This window comes from Cavia porcellus, unplaced genomic scaffold (genome assembly GCF_034190915.1).
Source record: "Cavia porcellus strain 051 isolate PalLab524CR breed Dunkin Hartley unplaced genomic scaffold, mCavPor4.1 scaffold_18, whole genome shotgun sequence".
Taxonomy (NCBI): Eukaryota; Metazoa; Chordata; class Mammalia; order Rodentia; family Caviidae; genus Cavia; species Cavia porcellus.
In genome coordinates, this window is record NW_026947501.1 from 60320476 (window position 1) to 60341330 (window position 20855).

Genomic DNA, 20855 nt, shown 5'->3' on the forward strand with positions numbered 1-20855 from the left:
AAGGCAGTGGCTTGTTTGCCTTGCTCTGATCTAATAGCATAAGGCAGCATCTCTGAGAGAGTGTATACAGTGTACAACAACAAAAGGAAAACTACATGAAAGAATGCCAGCACCAAGAGGGTAGCCTACAGACTGAGATAAGCACACACTGTCTCAGGGCACCCCTTTTCATCCCTCCTCTTGTTATCATGCCAAGCCAGTTGTTTCCACTTAAAAGTCTTCCCTGATTTATTTTTTTGTGGTACTAGAGACAGAAGCCAGAGCCCTGAGCATGCTAGGCAAGTCTTTTTTCACTGAACTACATTCTTAGCACCCCTAATTTTCAAATCTAGTTTTAGTGTTCTGAGACAGGGTCTCACTAAATTGCCAGGTCGGCCCTGAATTTGTGATCTTCCTGCCTTAGTATTCTTAGTAGCTGGAACTGTAATTTGTGTAATTCCCAGATAAATGTATGATTATTTTGTGCTTTTTTTTTTCAGTCCTAGGGATCAAACCCAGGGCAATGCAAGTGGTAAGCAAGTGCCTTATCACTAAGCCCTTGATTTCTTTTTGAGGTACTCAGGAATAAACACAGGGATTTGCACTGAGCTGCATCTCTAGCCCTGTTATACTTTTTATTTTGAGAGAAGGTTTCACGGAGTCCAAGCTGCCTGGGCTAGGCTTGTGACTCTGCTGCTATATCCTCCCAGAGTGCTAGGATTGCAGGTATGTGCCAGCTCAGCTGGCTGCTATACTTTTTCAAACAGGCAATCACCCAGGCTGCCTGGGAGGCAGCAGGCATGTGCTGCATCCATCCGGCATAATGTACTTGCCTTTAACTACATCCTGACTTTCTTCTCTTCTTCTTTCCAGTTCTTTCCGATCATAATTTAACCTTTTCAGGCACATAAGTCCACACTGGAAGCTGTTCCTATTTACAAAATAAGGGGTTATTTAACGGTGGCAATGTGAAGTCTCTTGATCCGTTAGGAAGAACCACTTGCACTGCCTCACCTGTGAAAACTGTCAACCATTTTCAGCCGCCCCCGCAGGTCTTTCTTGGTCAGGTGGTCCAGCATCCGAGCATCCACAAGGCACTCCATGAAATAGCTTCGGTACTGAGGTAGGCCCAGGCTGGGCAGCCACTCATTGCCAATCCACTCGTGGTCCATGTCCCCATATGCAAGTGTCTGATTTCAACAAATGAGTGACATCAGTTCAGATTTTTAATCTAGACAACATTCTTAAAGGCTAAATGAATGACAACATTGCTTTTCATAATTTCTAAATATTTGGTCTCCCATTCCTACCTTTTCAAATTCCTAAAGTTTTATCCAACAGAAATCATATTGGCAAAATTTTATGACTCATTTAGGACAATTTACCAAGCTATAGAAAAATCATACCTGTCTATAAATTCCTTTTCTGAATTAGTTTTCAATATAATAATATAGGAATAAAGAATGATCATGACTCATGAACAAGTTTGAAGAATCAATTCAAATCATTCAAATGAGCTCTAGCTGGTTTTGATTTTATTTTTAATACTTTGTCTTCCTAAATGACAAGTGTATTTGAAAATCAGGAAAAGTAAATTTAAAATGATAAACGAACAACTAATGAGACTAAGAACAAAAACAGAAAAATACAATTAAATTTAGAAGACTTCAACACTCCTCTCTTAACAACTGGTTCAATGTGCCAATCAAAAAACCAAAAAGGACTAAGAAAAGGAAAACAATCAGGAAGGCTACGGACAAAAACAATACTGTCAATCAATCTGACCCAGATATAACTTACACTTTTTCCTTTCTTTTTTTTGGGGGGGGTACTGGGAATTGAACTCAGGACCTCATGCTTGCAAGGCAGGTGCTGCACCACTGAGCTAAATCCCCAGCCCCTCCCCACAACCTTTAAAGACAGAGATTCCCATTATATTACCAGGATTGAGTGCAGTGGCTATGCACAAGCACTCCCTATGCAAAGAGATATTGATGCCACTCTTAGTATGATGTCCATCTTAGTTTAATGCCCAATTGTCATAGGACATTATAACAGCCAACTTCTGGGCTCAGTCTCTTGAGTTTTGGCAACTACAGGGGTGCATCATCACATCTGGCTTCAGGACGTACTTTTTTGTGGTGTGGTATGGTGGTGCATGCCTGTAAACCCAGCACTCAGGAGGCTGAGACAAAAGTATTTCGAGTTTGGGACTAGTCTGCACTACACCAAAAATAAGGAATCATGGTAAGTAGGTTTACTGACTCAGGAATAGGTTGGTTCACCAACTGAGGAGGAAAAAAATAAATCAATGAAATTTGCCCAATTACGAGATCAGCAAAGAAAGCCATGTCTCATAATACCTTATGTGGCACAAGATCCATCATTCAGTTATGAAACTCAGCATTCTAGGACGAAAGACCCACCGCCTCAATCTATTAAGGGTCATCTACCAAAAGCCTGCAGCTAAAAACCTCACAATGAGGGACCAAATGTCTCCCTGAACGGAAAGAAGCACAAGGGGCGTCCACTGTCACCGTTTATGTTTGGCTGTGCTGGAGACCTGGCCACTGTAATGGCAGGAAAAACATAAAAATGGCATGAGTTGAGAAAGACATAAACCTCTCTTTATTAGTAAATGACACAATTATCATTGTTGAAAAAGTCTATGAAATAGCTATTAGGATTTATACATGAATTTAGCAAAGCTGCTGAATATACAATGAATACACAAAAATTAACATTTCTAAATATACAAAATGAACTGGAAATTGAGATTTTAGAAGTATCTTATATAATGGCACTAAACTGCATAAAATACTTAGCAACCAATTCAACAGAATATGTCCAAGGTCTGTACAATGAAAAATAGACATGATATACAACCACTTCACAGAGAATGGTTCGTTATGCTCTCCAGCTAAGGAAGATTAAATTACATTCACAGGAATCCTAAGGTACATTGAGGAATCCTTTAAAATAAAAACTATCCATTCCCATCCATCCTCTCCTGGCTTGAACTCAGGGTTTCATACCTGCTAGGCAAGCACTCTAACCTGAGCTACATCCCCAACCCCTTACAACAGGGTCTCACTAGGCCCAGGCTGGTCTCTAAGTTGATATCTTCCAGCCTCAGCCTCCTGAGTTATGGGATTACAGTCATAAACCACCATGCATGGCCTCCATGTTTGGTTTAGAACAATGGATTCCACTCTAGTATTTTACTTGTTCCAGTCAAGATACAAGGGATGGCTCAGCTAAGAGGAATGTTCCAATTCTAACAGAAAAGATTTCATAACTTTCTTTAAATGATGAGTGACAAATATACCACTATGGTAACCATTAAGATACCTAACAATGTTACCATGATGCAGTCCTTTGAGTCATACTTTCATGGGCCTGGGATTCACAGCCTGAATATTTGATGTTTTCTGGCCTGCTGACTATGCTCTCTTCTAATGAGTAGAAGAAATCTTCCAAATAAAAAGCTGTGCGGAAGCAAACCCTCCATATCTCTGTTTACTACTTTTGCAGTTGCTGATAATGCAGATTCTGACAGCTCAGACTCAGTTTGAGGGAGAGCCTCCTCCTCTCCCTGGCTGCCACCACAGCCTTCTGAAGAAGTGTGCAAAGGGACCTCATGCTCCAAGCATGGACAAGTCACGCTCAGTCTCAAGGTCAGTAAAATGCGAGCTCCATGAGAGTGGGACTGCAGCTGTCCTGCTCATTAATGGCTCCTGGCAGCTGGCACAGCCTTCTTACACAGCCAGTCATATCTTACATCTGATATGCGAACAGTTCTGACCACACTTGAGTGTTCCTTCCAAAGCTCAGTCAGGAGTGAGGCCACCCAGTGCCAGCACGGGCAAAGCACAATGCTTTGTGCTAGCATAGCTCTGTCCTAGCAGCTCTGTCTGGGAAAGGATGGTGGCAAAGTGCACCAAGCTTCTGCAGAACATTGCATGTGGGGTAAATCTGGAATCTTCTGCATGGGCCCCTTTTATATGGTCACTGCAAAAAGCAAATGTTAAGCTTATTCAACTACACTTTATGTCTCTGATGCTATTTCATATTGAAGTGGTGACCATATTCTACTTTGTCTTTTGGAATATATTGAAACTTACGTAATTATGAAATGCACTGCTTAATTCACTGATGGTCATTGTTGGACCTGTAGAGAGACCTCTAACTAGGTGAATTTAAGTGATTCTAGAGGCAGGGAGTATCTAAACCCAGGGAGGGAAACCCAGTTAGTAGCTATTCTCTTTCTTCTTAGTTTTTGTTTCTAAACTTTTTGTAATTTTGAGACAGGATTTTACTATGTAGTTTAGGCTGACCTTGAACTCACTATGTAGCCTATGCTGGTCTCAAATTTGCAACAAACATGCTTGATCAACCTCCCAAGTCCTGGGATGACCCATATGTGTCACCAAGTTCCACCTCTCTTTTTTTCAAATGAACAAACAAAACAAACAACCAAGTGCTATAACTGAATAACCTTTAGAAATGCAAACAGAAGCAACTGTTTCAAGCATCATCTTGGAATCAGCAAATTCTAATCTTAACTCATTTATACTTGCTTTCAGACATATGCTAACTCTTCTGAGCCCCCGAATACCATGCCCCTGGGAAAAGCTGAAGAACTACAAGTCCCCTGGTACTGCACTGTGCCCACCAAAGACCCAAGAGGGCAGAGGGATGCTGGGAATTTAACCAAGTCATCTGACTCAGACACTGTAAAACATGGGGCAGAGCTTTCTGTGTAGTGAAGAGTTAGGCAGCTGAAATTCAATCTCTGTGAAGTGATAAGCCTTAATTTCTGAGAACTCCATTACTAAGATCTTTAACTCAACACAGTAGGGCAGTACTTAGTCAAATAACAATATAAATACATAGAGGGAAAGGCCCCGTGCCAACTTTCAGGTTTAGAAGTGTATTTCATGATTTTTTTCAGCAGTACATTTTAGAACAAAACTAACCCAGCAACGAACTACATGTACATAAACTCAGGAGTTGCCTAAACCAGGGGACTTTGTATAAAAGATTCTATTCATAAATAAAACAACCTTCGTTCAAAGTAATTTCCATGATCCCATATGGGAAATGTTCAAAATTATCCATGAGATGTAATCTTTAATCCTGTGATTTATTTGATTACATTCTTCAAGTCATTAATGATACTATGAATAAATTAAGGTGTGAAAAACACCTACTAAAGCAGGTCACACAAGTTTACATCCTCAATTGCTTTTTGTTGCTACAGAGTGAAGAAATATTATAGAAAGACTCCAACCTTATCCAGCTTCCCTCCTCATCTTCCTGATGTTAGGTTGTTAGGAATGTAAAAGAACATAACTATTAGTATTAGTGAACTTTAGTAGTGTAAGCAAATTAATTCTGCAGGGAACATGCACCTTGACTGAGTGAAAAACATTCAAAATATCAATGCCTCATGCAAAAACTCATGAAAATCCAAGAATTTCAATTTTCCATGCAAGGAGCAGACTTTTTCCATGCCAACTAACCTCATACAGTAGACTGTTGGTGTTAGACAACCACAACGCAGTGCTCAATGGAGGTCTCTCCAAAAGGAGAAGCAAATTACATCTTCTCTAAATGGGGCAAATCTATAAACTAAATTCTTGTAAAAATCTAAAAAATGCAAATACGCTAAGAGCTAATAACCTAAAAAGAACACATTATATTTGAAACAAATGCAAATTAACTTTTGTTTTCAACAAAAGACAAAGGGCCCTTTGGTCTGGAGTAGGAAACCCACTTTGGAACATGAGCTGCAGGGCTGACTGACCATCTGAGATGTGGCTGCGAGTGTTTCCATCTCTTCATGTGTTAACCAGACATTTCCTGTGGTCTAAGGTGACCCCAGTGCACCAGCCACATCCAGGGCAAGGGAAGCATGACAGAAAGGAGAAGGACGCACATATGAGCCACAGGCACAGTAAGGAGCCACGAGGCAAAGGTCACTCTTTGCACATTTTCATTTCAGGCACCCACAGAGAAAGCCAGAGATCATTAACACAGGCTCATCCTCTTTTAAACAATAACAGTGTGGTCGGAATATAAGGAGAACAGCACACAATTTCCAGATCACATGCTTAAAAGTATGGATGAGAACATACTTTATATTTCTGAAAAGTTACTTTCCTCAGTAACTGATGATTCAATAGACAGTATTTTCAATAGTCTCACCATGTTGGAGGTATAGCTCATGATAGGGTTTTTGCCTGGCTCTCCCAAAGCACTAGGTTTAAGCCTCAGTACAGCAAAACAAAAGAATAAAACAAAACACACAGAAAGCAGTCTCACCCCAACACAGGCTAACAACAGGATGCTCTGGCCTTGGCTTCCTGTGGCTGCTTTCAGCAGATGATCCAAAGCCAGAGGAAGCCCAGGAGGCCAGGGCACAAGATAGTGAGCACAGGAGAGCCAAACAATGCAAACACCAAAAACAAAGCACTTGTCACCATCTGAGTCAAACCTGAGACTGATGGCCACTCTGCTAGCCCACTGTAAGCTCCCCAAGAACAGCAATTTCTGTGTTTGTAACTGGTGATATGGAGAGTCTTTCTGATGTGAGGTCTAGTCCTTGCCAATAGTTCAACTGAATCACAGAAGCTCCCTTTTGAAAGAGGGTTCTTAAAAGCTTTGCAAAAGCCATGCAGCATCTTCATTTCTACAAAGCCCACATTAATGTGGAAATAGCTGCAGAACAGACTGATACTGGTTACAAAACATTCCACCAAGGGAAAGTGTTCTTTGGCCATACGTTAAAAAAAAAAAGGCTTATTGTTCATTTTCATAATTCTCTAACAACAAAATCTTCACACTTTTTTGTGTATAAAGTTACTGTAGGCAGACCTTGCTCTGCTGCTCAGAAGGATGTCTACACAGCTCTAAGAGTTTGTTGAACATCTAAATGAAAAAACCCCTGAACTTTGCAACTTAAGAGCTGGCCTGCTCTTCCCTTCTAATAACCACCAATGTTTCATCAGAAGAGTCACCAGGAAGCTCTTTGAGGGCTCTTCACTACTCCCCAAGTGGACAGCATCTTTGTGAGCACAGGCATGGTTGGACAGACACATGCAGCTCCCAAGACCCAGAGCACCTGCTGGTGCCGTGACACACAACCACAGTGCATCTAGGAAACTCAGCATTTTTCCTCCTTTAGTTCTTGTAGGGAAAAAAAGACATCCACAAAGAAGAGAAGCTTAGAACTGTCCAGGAACCAGTGGATTTCTGGGAGGTGACCACCCCTTGTTAGCATGTCAACTGTATGTCAGTGGCACCTCTGGACTGCCACAAATTACAGTTACTCTGTAAGTCCCGCCTATATGTGCAGTGATGCAGATGCACTCACACGCACAAGACTGAAGGAAAGAAGCCACACACAACAAAGTAAGGGCAGCCCAACCTAGTTTATAGCCAAGGGGCCGTAGCCAGGTGCTTATTTATGCCCGGGGATTGTATGCAAGGGTTTATACATTCCTGGGCTTATCTGTATATTTTGCTACCTGTATACTTGAAGAAAAACAATATTTTCCTCATATAATTTGCTTAGCAAGTACCTTTATATACCGTACAAGTACTAATTATTGTTTGAACTATGAAATAGAAATCAAAGTTCAAGGATGAAATGCTACTTAAAATGTTAACTTTTCCTTCCTCAAGAGGTCCTTACACTTACTCAGTTTTGATAAATTCATACGTACATTTGTGACAATCAATTTTCTACCTTTCAAAAAGCCTTCTTTCTTAAAGAAGGCCTTTCTAACCAAGTTTTATTCATTTATTTAATTATTTATTTTTTGGTCTTTTCTGAAACGGGATCTCATTACTCAGTTCAAGCTGCTCACACTGTAACCCACTGGCCTAGAACTCACAGTGATCCTCCCACCTCAGCCTTCTGAGTGCTGGAACTACAGGCATGTGCCACCACGCCTGGCTTTAACCACACTTTTACACAAGCAGTTCACACATTTTCTTTGGATCACTCAACCCCTCCAAGTTAGGGGTTGTACTATGCTTTCCTGAAATTTTAAGTTGAAACCACCCTGTATGATTAGGAAGCAGCACGGAAACATTAGCAGGCTACTGCTTTTGTGGGCTCTGCCTTCCTCCTCCACAGAGGGCACACAGAGCCTCTGTGAACATACCTTTTTCAATGTGGGTGGAGCCGAAGGGCTGGTGAGCCACAGGGTTTCCTGGATGGCCAGCCGCAGCTTCAGTCTGTGCAGAGGGTGGCTGATGCCAATCTCTTGCTGGATCTGTCTGTCTGACAGAGCTGACATGATGGCCCCACTTTTCACATTTGCTCTGCAGGCAGCCACATAGCAAGCAGGCATCCCAACCCAGAGCTAGAAAGAAGAATGAAAAGACCAGAACATCAGGTAGAGACAGGAGATGCACGACAAGCTTGTGTCATGTAGCATAGGTCTCTGTAGTAAAGGGATGTACCTCCAGCCATTCAACCACGGTTGGCCCGTCCCACTGTGAAAATGGTAAGCCTTGCCTCTGGGCTTCCTCCAGCAACTCAGGCCTGTGAAAAAGAAGACATTCAAATTAAAGAAGCACTGTTACACATCCAACAAGTTAATGGAACAGTCTCTGAGCATTTTCAAAAGTATAACACATATTCTCAGTTCCTTTTATCTTCTACAGTTTTAATGTTATTAACATCATCCTTGTAATGACAGTCACACACATACTATGGAGAATGCCTGAGTAAATAAAAAATGCTACAGAGTTCTCTTGATTCCCAGTCAAATCACCATTACTTCAGAGAATTGAAGAATTACTACCAACTTATAAAACTCAAGCAGAATTTTCATATCCAAGGTAGTAAGACAATTAGGGGAAAACATGAAACCCTACTTCAACAATGAAGAAACAGTATCTAGGAAGAGGAAACCACACCTCAGTTGAGACATCAGTGCCTAATTTTGTGAGAGACTTTAAAAAACAGTGTTTTGGGGGGGTGGTTGTGGTTTGGGGAATGTTGAGACAAAGTCTTGCTATGTATGTAGTCCAGGTTGGCCTCAAACTCTGTGTAACCAGTCTCCCCCAGTGCTTGGATTATAGATGTGTTTCATACTCCCAGCTGTAATGCAGACTTTTAACCACAAAAAGATTATCGTCTAATACAGCAAACAAGTAACAGAGGACAGTTTCTATTGTACACTGCTCTTTAAGTAAACGGGTACTTGCTAAGTCACTGGGTCATTCTGTGGTTTTAACCCATTGATCTCTTCTTTAGCCAGCCATTCAACACCTCCTTCAATGCCGAATGTATCACCAGCACAGAAACTTATGCAATACCAAGGCAGTACTGCAGGGAAGTGGGTAGGTGAGTCTTGCATGCACTCCGTAATGTGATTTGAGGTTTCATATATGCTTTATTTCTAAAGACTCAAGTCACACTTTTACTATACTAACATCTCTAAAAGTGATTTGTGTAACACAGTTATGTGAAACAGTAACATTGTAAGCATGGTAAGTCTGACATTAGAACACAAAGGACAAGTATGTTTCAGATACACAAAAACCCTAGTCAGTCTCAGTCAATCAGTCTCTCTTCCCCTTTTCTTTCTTTTGGAAACTTATGTTCCTAAGTAAAATGTTTCATATACAATTTCAACTAAGAGTTCCTTAAGTTACCGCTAAGCTTACAGGAACAATCACCAGGGAGTAACTGTACCAGAGAAGGCAGCAAATGTGTTATCTCAGATGAAACAAGAAAAAAACAAAAAGAAGAAGAAGAAGAACAACAACAACAACAACAATTTTCTAGTTGAAACAAGCAAAGCTATTCACAGAGAAACAGATCGGCAGAAGTGTGCTCCTAAGTACAAGAAGTAGTAGGCTACTGTCATGGTTTATGTCTGTGGCCCCCAGGCCTCATGCATTTTCATTGTGCATTTGTGATGGTTCATTGTCTAGTGCTTGGATTCATGGTGTCAGTGTTACACCCACATAAGAGTGGAGCCAGGATATGATGTAATGGTAGGAAGAAAGTGTATCTTGCTCTTTGCCTGTTCCTACTTGCTGTTTGCAGCCACCCTGAACTGTGACCCAGCCATGCCCACCTGCCTTGGAGCCAACTGAGTGTGGACTGAAACCTCCAAAAACTGTAAGAAATAACCTTTTCCTTTCCAAACTTGGGCTTCAGGTATTTTGTCTCAGCAATGAGTAAAAAGTAACTAAGACAGAATTTGGTACCGAAGAATGGGGTTGTTTGCTGTGACTATACCTTACCATGTTTTTCAAGAAATGGCTTTGGAAATGGCTTGTGGGCAGAGTTTGGAAAGGTTTGGATGTGTTGCCTGGATGCATAGAGCTAGAGCAGCTTAGGCAGTTCTGTAGAGGAGATAGTGGTCACAGCTCAGGAGACCAGAAGGCTGATAGGAAGCCTGATGGTAAAGACCAGGCCTGGGAGATTTCTGCTGGGAAGAAGGACTGCAGTGGTTGTTGGACTCCCCATGATGTGAGTTATGGGTTGGCAGAAAGTTGTCTACATTTTGCTCATGTCCAGAGACTTTGCCTGAGACTGAAACAAAGGGCAATGGACTGATTAATCTTGAAAAAGAAATTAAAAAGCAATCAAATGTTGAGTCTGTGGCATGGCTACTGTAGAGGGCTTTTAGCCAGCTTTATGTTGCAAATCAAGAGGAAAGAGCCCAGCGGGATAATTTGCAATACTGTGAGTTTGGCCAGAAAGAATATTTCAGGAAGGCTGTGGATTGTAAAGACAGTGGAGATTCTGATGGCTGAGGGAAAACAGAGAAATAAGAAAGATGGGCCGGGGGCATCCCAGGAAGCAGGTCCCCACCCTGTGCAGCCTCACTGCAAAGGTAAAAGAATTTTTTCAGAGGAGAAAGCTGCAGAGCACCAGGTTCCAGAATGGCGACAGAGACCACATGAGTTTCCAGAATGGTGACAGGCCACATGAGGCTCCAGAATGGTGGCAACATAGAGAAGCTTTTCCTCACAATCAGTTAAACAGAGCCCTGTGATCCAGGCAACTGACCCCTACAGCCAAGAGAGAGAAAAGCCTGAGTACTGCTCTAGCTAGCAGCAAACCTTGGCAACATCCACATGGTGCTGATCTTAGGTGCTAGGAAAATGCACAAATTCTGAGGGTAAGATGGCTTCTACCTCTATTGCAAAGGGCCTGGGAGGCCAAGCTGTGTGCCCCTGAGAGGGCAATTTGTGAAGACATAAAGGTGAAGCCAAAGGTGCAGTGGAGACCCCAAAAGTTTGGAAAAGCCAGAAACATGGACGATCCAAGGAAAGCTCCAAAAAGCAAGCAGAGAGGATGTAAGAGAAAAGCTGCAGGAGGTGAAATCCCTGGAAGTGCCTTGGGGGTGGAATCACACAAGCCTTTTGGAGCTTGTAACCATATTGCTTCAGATGCAGAGCAAGGAACTCTAGGACTTAATGTTCATCCTGCTGGATGTTGGATTTGCTTTGTTTCCAATGCTTTATATTCCCCTGTTTGTAACTTTTGGAATAGTAATGTTTATTTTGTGCCTTTGCATTTGAGAAATGTTTAAACTTGTTTCATTTGTACAGGGGTTACAGTTAAGAGTTTGCCATAGATCATGGAGGAGACATGGGACTTGGACTGTTCAGCAATGCTGAAACTTAAGACTTTGGAAACTCTTGGTGGTAGACTAAATGTCTTTTGTATAAAGGATGTACAAGAGTCCTGGGGGCCAGGGGAGGAATGTCATGGTTTATGTCTGTGGGCCCCCAGGCTTCATGTATTTGTATTGTGCATTTGTGATGGTTCATTGTTAGTGCTTGGATTGATGGTGTCAGTGCTATACCCACAGAGGGGTGGAGCCAGGATGTAATGTAATGGCAGGGAGAAGGTGTGTCTTGCTCTTTGCCTGTTCCTGCTTGCTGTTTGCAGCCACCATGAACTGTGGCCCAGCCATGCCCTGGAGCCAACTGAGTGTGTGAAACCTCCAAAAACTGTAAGAAATAAACCTTTCCTTTCCCAACTTGGCCTTTAGGTATTTTGTCTCAGCAATGAGTAAAAAGTAACTAAGACAGCTACCAAACCTGGCTACAGAGCTGCTATGACTCATTTAAGGAAACAAGAAACACACACACACACACACACACACATACACACACACACACACACAGAGAAAGAGAGAGTGTGTGACAAACATACAGAGAGACAGACAGACAGACAGACAGACAGACAGACTGACCCCAAGAAGCAGTGTAAATCCATTTCTGGGTAAAGATCTGAAATTCTGTAATATTAAGTGAGGGTCTGTCCTGGATGCTCTGGCCAGGCCAGGGAAGAGGAAGACTACTGCTGTAGGTCAGAAGCACTTCTAGATTATGTGCCTATTCAAATAGACTAAGTAAGAACAATGTCCTCAGTAGTCTAAAAATGATTTTGTTGGTGTTTTCATTATTTTTGATGGTACTGGGGATGGAACCAAGCACTCATTGAACTAAACCGCCAGCCATTTGTACTATACTTTTTATCTTGAGACAGTTTCTTAAGTTGCCTAGAACAATGGTATTGTCATCATAAATGACCCTCCTGCCTGGACCTCCCAGGTAGCTCGGATGATTAAAGGTACATACCACTGCACAGCTGTAATTTGTGAAAGTACATACCAGACATGTACTGCAAACAAGAACAAGGCCCACTACCTGAAGCTTGGTATAAACTGCTGTTGCCTTTACATCCTTCCTCCTCCTTACACCTGCATCCAGATGCAGCAGTGGGAGTGGTGTGAAGGTAGCAGAAGTAGGATGATGCATTCAAAAGTCATGGGATGTTAGGAAATAACACAGAAGACCCTGGCTGGGGAGTTGGCCCAAGTTCCACCTACAGGTAGCTACACCTCCCCTACCAGGTAGTTTGTGGACTACGAGATTGGGCACCTAACCTTGGTTAACATGATAGGTGGGCACATTAGAGTCCAGTTTTCTTGAGAGTTGTTCCCAAAAGTGTACAGAAGGATCCTGTGTTAAGATGCAGAATCTGGAGCCTGCAGACACTTCTGCGCACCTCTACTCTGGCTCTTTGCAATGTTTGGTGATATGCACAACTACCTTCCTTTTACACTGGGTATTGAAACTGGATCTCTTTTGCTTGCTACTGCACATACTTAGTACAGACACCCATTTGTCCAAATCTGTGACCTCCAAGAACTAAATGGCTTCACAGTGTTTACTCACCTACCTGACTATCCACTTAGGTAAGGTTATCCGTCTACCCATATGATTAGTTTGGAATAGGAGAACCACCTATTTCCTCCCCCTCTACTAAAGCTGCAAACATTTAAGCTTTAGCAACATTCATTCTTTTCTTGCTCAACTTCCCAAATAATAACTCTTCCAGCTCTGAGCCCCAAAGCTTCAAGCAAGGTAATCAAGCTGGGTATGGTGGCATCATCTATAATCCAGCATGTGGGAGATGAAGGCAAGAGGATTACCATGAATTCAAGGCTAGTCTGGACTACATAAGGAGCCCCCAGGGGAAAAAAAGGAAAAATTTAAAAAGAGCAAATAAAAACATAGTAACCAGTGGGGGGGGGCATACTCTGCAGAATGTCCATCATCTGTCCACACTGAATAGCCACCAAGGGCATCTGAATAATATGTCAGTAATCCTAGATGTTGATGTGTCATATCCATCAACTCCAGAAGAAAACCCCTTTGGTTTATTCTGATATTTGCTTGCTCCTGGGCTGTGAGATATCATATCCCAATAGATGTGACAGGCAGGCCAAGCTGGGGCCCTTTGCAGAAGGTGGCTGGGCACTAGATTGCTCTGTTCCTGACATTGTCAGAGCTTCTTTTCTTCAGCTTATAGCTTCTCCCATAGAACCAAACACTAGACACCAGGGTTGATATTTATAATATTGCTCTAATGCCAGGATGATGGTACACACCTGTAATCCCAGCACTTTGGAAGCTGAGGCAGGAGAATTGCTATGAGCTGAAAGTCAGCCTGGGTTACATAATGATTTCAAGTCCAACCTGAACAACACAGTGAGACCCTTTTTTAAAAAAAGAAAAGGAGGCCAGGAATTTAGCTCAGCAGCATAGCACCTGCCTGGCAAGTGCAAGGGCATGAGTTTGATCCCCAGTACCAAAAAAGGAAAAGAAACGAAACACACACACACACACACACACACACACACACACACACACACACAAACACAGAGTATCTGCTCTAATGCAAACTGATATGGGAACCTTCCTGCCTTTAAATTAGAGACTGGGGGCTGAGTGTAGCTCATTAGTAAAGCACTTGCCCAGCCTTCACAAGGTGCTATGTTTGATCTGCAGCACCAACATGTATATACATGCATACATACATACATACATACATACTGTTGGAGGAGGCAGCTATTTTAGATTCTGTCATACTAATGATGGAGCTCAGGGCTTTAGCATACTAGGAAAGTGTTCTACAGCTATGCTGTATTCTCTTGGACCAAAATACACTAAATTCTCTGGGGAACAAATGCGTAAAATAAAAGTTACGTGAAGGCCAGGGATTTAGCTCAGCAGCTTAAGGGCCTGCCTGGCAAGTGTGAGGTTGTGAGTTTGATCCCTGGTACAAAAAATGTCATGTAATCTATGAATTATGATATATTTTATAATGTAGGCAAAAGCACAATGGTAAAGCTGCCCTTCATTTCAAGAAGCTTGTGCGAGTTTCTGCAGAATAAACATTATCTAAGTGACATATAGCAAGAACTTTAACTCTCCATAGTAAATACATGACTGTATTTCCAAGAGATGGGACACTTTTCAACTTCAGGGGTCTTGCACAAGGGCTAAGGAGACCCTTTCTCATGGGTGCAGCTCAGGCTCACATTTCACATGCTAGTCACACTGTGAGGAAGAGTACTGGGGACCAGTGTGTTGTTTTGACAAGTGAGGAATGGAAGCAACTTTTCTCACCAAACAGAAATATACTCTTGGGAAGTTTAGCAGAGAACCCAAAGCTGGTAACACCAGCACTCCACACTATATGATTCAGAGTACCACTGAGTATGGCTCCATGTGTAACCAACTTCCCACAGCAAATGCACCACAATGCCACGCAACCGGAGGAGAGCACTACAAAGACAAAGGTGAGTTGGAGATCCATGTTTTGAAACTTCACACAGCATTCTATGAGCTGATGAACGGACTCCAGTCTGAGTCATGCTGATAGTTGCATTGACTACTGAGCACCTCAAGTGTCAGCAGAGCATCAAATTCTTCCAGTAATTCTCAGAGAGCATGAGTTCAGCTGGTCAACATGTGCACTGAGTCCTGGGAACCCTCCTTCAGTCAATGTGATAGGCTAGTGGTTCAGCGGCAAGGAGCATGGCCTACAGCCAAGTTAGGGCTCATCACAAGAAGTACTGTATTTCTGAGAAAGTACCAAAGTGTTGAACTGTACTCTGTATTCACAGAACAGTTTTTTATTACATCAAGAATGCTCAAAGTAGCTGGATGTGGTTGTGCATGCCTGTAATTCCAGCACTTGAGAGGCTGAGGCAGGAGGATCATTGTGAGTTTGAGGTCAGCCTGAGCTACAAAGTGAGCTCAAAGCCAGCCTGAACTGCATAGTGAGACCTGTCTCAGAAAAACAAAAACAAAACCAAAAAAAAAACAAAACAAAACAAAACAATAATGCTCAAAGTATTAAACTGTACCCTGTATTCACAAAATACTTTTTTTCTTCAAATCAATTACAATTCAGGTTATCTGACAGATATCACAAAACTGCCCACCATAGTCAGATGACTACTTTAGAATTTTCCCTATGAACTTTCTACTATGGTTGAGAAATCACATATGCATCCCACATAGAACTATAAAGTACAGAGCAAAGACCCATTCTTAGACACCTTGAAACAGCCACAACAGATGTTTGGAGTAAGCAGCATAAACTTGAATCTCCTTGCTACCGAGAAATCTCCCTCCCTACCACCACACACACACACACACACACACACACACACACACACACACGCGTGCGCGCGCGCGCGCACGCACACAAACCTGTAAACATGCATGCCTGGTGTGCAATTTAATCATGTGTTTGGGCAAATAATTCAAAGCCTGTCCTGAGGGTGCACACACACTTCTTGAGAGTTAGAAAGTCAATTTTTACAACAGGGAAACATTTTGGTTTTCTGTTTTTTGCTTTTATTGTGGTACTGGGGATTGAACCTAAGGCCTTAATGCATGCTAAGAGTACTACACTACCGAGCCACATCCCCAGCAAAATAGCCAAACATATTAGGAAAATTATTTCTTCTCTTCCATGAAACATAAACTTCAGAAGGCAATGGGGTGAATGATCAAGCTGTGCTGCTGTTGTTTTTATTACATTGAAATGAGCACATGAAATAAAAGACACTGGCAAAATCTAGGCAACACTATTTCTTTAGCATGGTTTCGAGAGGGAAAATGACTAGCTTTAATATTAAGCTCCACAAAGCCAACTGCTCATTGCTTAAATTATTATAAAAGACTTTTACACAGTTCAGATTTTGTGGTTAAATGGTACTATAAAATTCTATTTACAGAGCACCAAAGATTGAGTATTTGTATAGAATGTTTCCATAACAGAATTTCACCTGCAATGGCATGTCATCACTGTTGAGCTGCTTAAAACAGTTACTATGGCCAAGTGCGGTAGCACATGCCTGTAATCCCACCACTTGGGCAACTAAATCAGGAGGACTGCTGTGAGTTCAGTCCAGCCTGAATTACAAAGTATGATTCTTGTCTCAAAAAATAAATGAATAAAATAAAAAACAAAAGACTCATTATAATATGAAAAACTTCATATATAAGTTAGCTATGAAATAAAAGACAGACAATAGAAGAAAAAAGTTATTGTAACTCAGCATGGAAAATATATCTAAAGGAATACTTCGACTTAGTACAATTGTGTTCCATCTTTTATATGTGTTTTGGCTTATAGTCTGGTATGTTTGATATATATATATAATATATATTGATATTGATATATATATCTTATATATATATATATATTTCTTTTTAATAGTCTTATTTTTAATCTGTATACATGACAAGGGTTTATAAGAGAAATGCATGAATGGGATTCTGGCAAAATACAAGGATGGTGGAAAATAAAGAATAGAAATGTGTCATGGACATGTATCAACTCCCAAGAACCAACATGATTATTATGTACTGCAAACACATACCAATAGAAGTTTAAAAAAAAAAGGCAGTCATGAATTCAGAGAAGACAACTAAAATGAGTGAGATTTCATAACTTTCCAGCAGAAAGGGTTCCTAGGGATTCGAGTGCAACGCTAGTGTCAGGGCCTTTGCACTCTGAGTTCCACACAGTACTGGCTTCACTGAGAAGTGGACACCTGATGTTTCCCATATACAAATTTATCCAAGAACCCACCAACTTTCACCTTTTCTCAAGACCAGTGTGCCCATCTTACCTTAGGCTTTCAAACTTTCCCTACTGTCAAGTTCAAATTGTACCTCTTAGACATTATACTGTCTGATTTTGTTGCAGAAAGCTTTTTGATTGATATTTTATTAATCATCTCACTAGGAAAATGTCTCAACCTATCTAGTTCACTTATAACTCTAGTTTTGGGTGTGATCAGCTTACACAACCAATCCTACATCAGAGAAGTGTACATACTTCCCTGATATGTTGGTGCCTGTGCTCCCCTATGCAAAATCATTCGGAACAGTATATATTATTTTCAGAATCTATCTTTATGTGGGCCTAGGGATGGTATGTCAAGCCAGTACGCTCTCACTTATACTCCACTCCTCAGCCCCTTAAGATTTAGTAGAGGATTATAGTTCAATAATACACTGTAAAGTAGAGATCCAATCTCAGATAAAATGTAAAATTATATCACGGTAAATGCTTCTGGAGGACCACTTGTGTAAACAATAGAAGTCACCACAGTGACCTTAATTATAGCTTATTTAGGACTTGTGTCCATGTTTTAAAACATATACATGCACATATATAATTCTATCAAACTGAGAAAAAGCCACACGATGCATGAACAACTGTAACAGTCATTTGACAGTTGAGAAAACTGAAGCTTAAGCTAAATAACTTTGTCAGACAGCTAACTAGAGAATTAACCAGGATTCAGCGGCCAAAGCTCAAATGGCCAAGCCTAACTATTACCCATTCTATCATCTAGAGAGACAACTCTGCAAAGGAAGACTGAGAATACACATGTGAGTTCAGTCAAAGTTTCCAAATGTCCTCTGTTCTCCAGACATGATAGCTTAAAACAGGCTTTAGGTCAATGGAGGCAAACCTATGGCATGCATGTTGCAGCAAGCTCTTTGTACCACTGAAAGCTCTATCACTGCTTTAGGTTCATCTTTCAAAAGACAATGTATTTACAATAGCTAGAAATTACATTTAAAATCAGCTAAGAATGATGGTTAACTCAGAAAACTGTTTCATGAGATGGAGAAATAACAAAAAGCTTACTGTTTTTGAAGTTGATGATTTTTTTCATCCTTTCCTCCCAATTTGCTAAGTTGGAAGGCATCCTGAGATGAGTTTTCCGTTTCAGAAACAACGGCTACAAAAGAGAAGAAAAGCCCCCAAATTTAGAGTAAATTAACATGGCAAAGTTTCATGTTTTACAAATAGGAAGAAGATTCTGCAGGTAGAGAGCTGAATAATTTCTGAAGGGTAAGCTTCCGAGCAAACACATATACATGTTCAAGCGTATAAATTAGCACATAAGAGGGTTATTCATTCAAGCCAAATGAATGTCCACTGCTCTGCTCTGGTTCACATGTGGGCAGACTGGGCTGTCAGGAGAACGCTCAGCCATGACTCCTCGGGGGCACTGGACACCTGCAGCAGGCACATAGGAAAAATCTCACGCTCTCCCAAACCCAGCAGTTAGGACAGCTGCCTAAAACCGGCCCACCTTGTCTTGGTGATTCTTTGCCAGTTTGTCCAGGCGGACCCTTTTCCTTTTTGCCAAACAAACGACCAGTGGAGGACTTGATGCTCTTCTTCTTTGGGGCTTTGTGGAGTGGGTTCTCCCTGCTGTCACTGCTGCTGGGAACGCACACAGGACCATCCTGGGAGCCTCTTGAGCTTGAAGGAAAGAACATGGACTTTTACCACCCTCTTCCCAGCTCCACAGTCCATTCACATGTACAAGAAAAGTGTGCATTTTTAATATTCCTACCTTCAACTTCCTAAAGAATTTTTCAACTCTCTTACACACAATACAATATTCATTGTGATTCAGGGTCCCAGTAATGCTTCCACAGACCAGTGTCTGGAAAGCCAAGATTCTGATGTGCTCCCTGCTCAGAGCAGGCCTGTACTCTAGCCTGCCTTGTTTGGACACATAAGGGAACACCCTCTGCAGGGGCCTTGCTCAGGCACTGAGGGATGCACTCAGTCAACAGGAAAGAGAACAAGGTCTCAGAAGCCTGACTATAATTGTAACATATTTAGGACCTGTGTCCATGTTTTAAAACATATACGTGCACATATATAATTCTATTGAACTGAAAAAAAACCACATGATGTATGAACAACTGTAACTGCCATTTGACAGTTTAGAGAACTGAAGCACAAGCTAAGTAACTTTGTCAGAGACACACAGCTAACTAGAGAATTAACCAGGATTCAGTGGCCAGAGCTCAAATGTCTAAGCCTAACTCTTAACCACTCTGTCCACTAGGGAGACAAGTCTGCAAAGGGAGACTGAGAATAAATGTGTGAGATAAGTCAAAATTTCCAAATGTCCTTGGTTCTCCAGACATGATGGCTTAAAACAGCCTTTAGGTCAGTGGAGGCAAACCTATGGCGTGCATGCTGCAGCAAGCTCTTTGTATCACTGAAAGCTCTATCACTGCTTTAGATTCATCTTTCAAAAGACAATGTATTTACATAGCTAGAAATTACACTTAAAATCAGCTAAGAATGACTGTTAACTCAGAAAACTGTTTCATGAGATGGAGAAATAACAAAAAGCTTACTGTTTTTGAAGTTGATGATTTTTTTCATCCTTTCCTCCCAGTTTGCTAAGTTGGAAGGCATCCTGAGATGAGTTTGGTGTTTCAGAAACAACAGCTACAAAAAAGAAGAAAAGCCCCCAAATTTAGAGTAAATTAACATGGCAAAGTTATATGTTTCACAAATAGGAAGAAGATTCTGCAGGTAGAGAGCTGAATAATTTCTGAAGTGTAAGCATCCGAGCAAACACATATAAATGTTCAAGAGTATAAATTAGCATATAAGAGGGTTATTCATTCAAGCCAAATGAATTTCCACTGCTCTGCTTTGTTTCACATGTGGGCAAACTGGGCTGTCAGAAGAACGCTCAGCCATGACTCCTCGTGGGCACTGGACACTTGCAGCAGGCACATAGGAAAAATCTCAGGCTCTCCCAATCCCAGCAGTTAGGACAGCTGCCTAAAACCGGCCCACCTTGTCTTGGTGATTCTTTGCCAGTTTGTCCAGGCAGAACCTTTTTCTTTTTGCCAAACAAACGACCAGTGGAGGACTTGATGCTCTTCTTCTTTGGGGCTTTGTGAAGCGCATCCTGCCTGCTGTCACTGGTACTGGGATTGTTCACAGGACCTTCCTGGGAGCCTGTTGAGCTTCAAAGAAATAAAATGGATTTTTACCACCCTCTTCCCAGCTCCACAGTCCATTCACACGTACAAGAACAGTCTGCATTTTTAATATTCCTACCTTCAACTTCCTAAAAAACGTTTCGAGTCTCTTACACACAGTACAATATGCCTTGTGATGCAGGGTCCCAGTAATGCTTCCACAGACCTGTGTCTGGAAAGCCAAGATTCTGATGTGCTGC

General features: G+C 41.5%; 1 protein-coding gene across 1 annotated transcript in view; it reads right to left on the reverse strand.

Moving 5' to 3' along the window:
• The window catches only part of LOC134471386 (liprin-alpha-1-like), a gene marked incomplete at its 5' end in the record, with an annotated part of 28037 nt that extends 7437 nt beyond the window's left edge, over positions 1–20600 (reverse strand). The window contains 6 exons of the mRNA XM_063230095.1: positions 813–910; positions 994–1169; positions 8154–8354; positions 8455–8536; positions 20017–20110; positions 20468–20600. Coding sequence (XP_063086165.1) covers positions 813–910; positions 994–1169; positions 8154–8354; positions 8455–8536; positions 20017–20110; positions 20468–20600 — 784 coding nt within the window. The remainder of the gene's footprint in view (positions 1–812; positions 911–993; positions 1170–8153; positions 8355–8454; positions 8537–20016; positions 20111–20467) is intronic.
• Between the last annotated feature and the right edge of the window lie 255 nt (positions 20601–20855).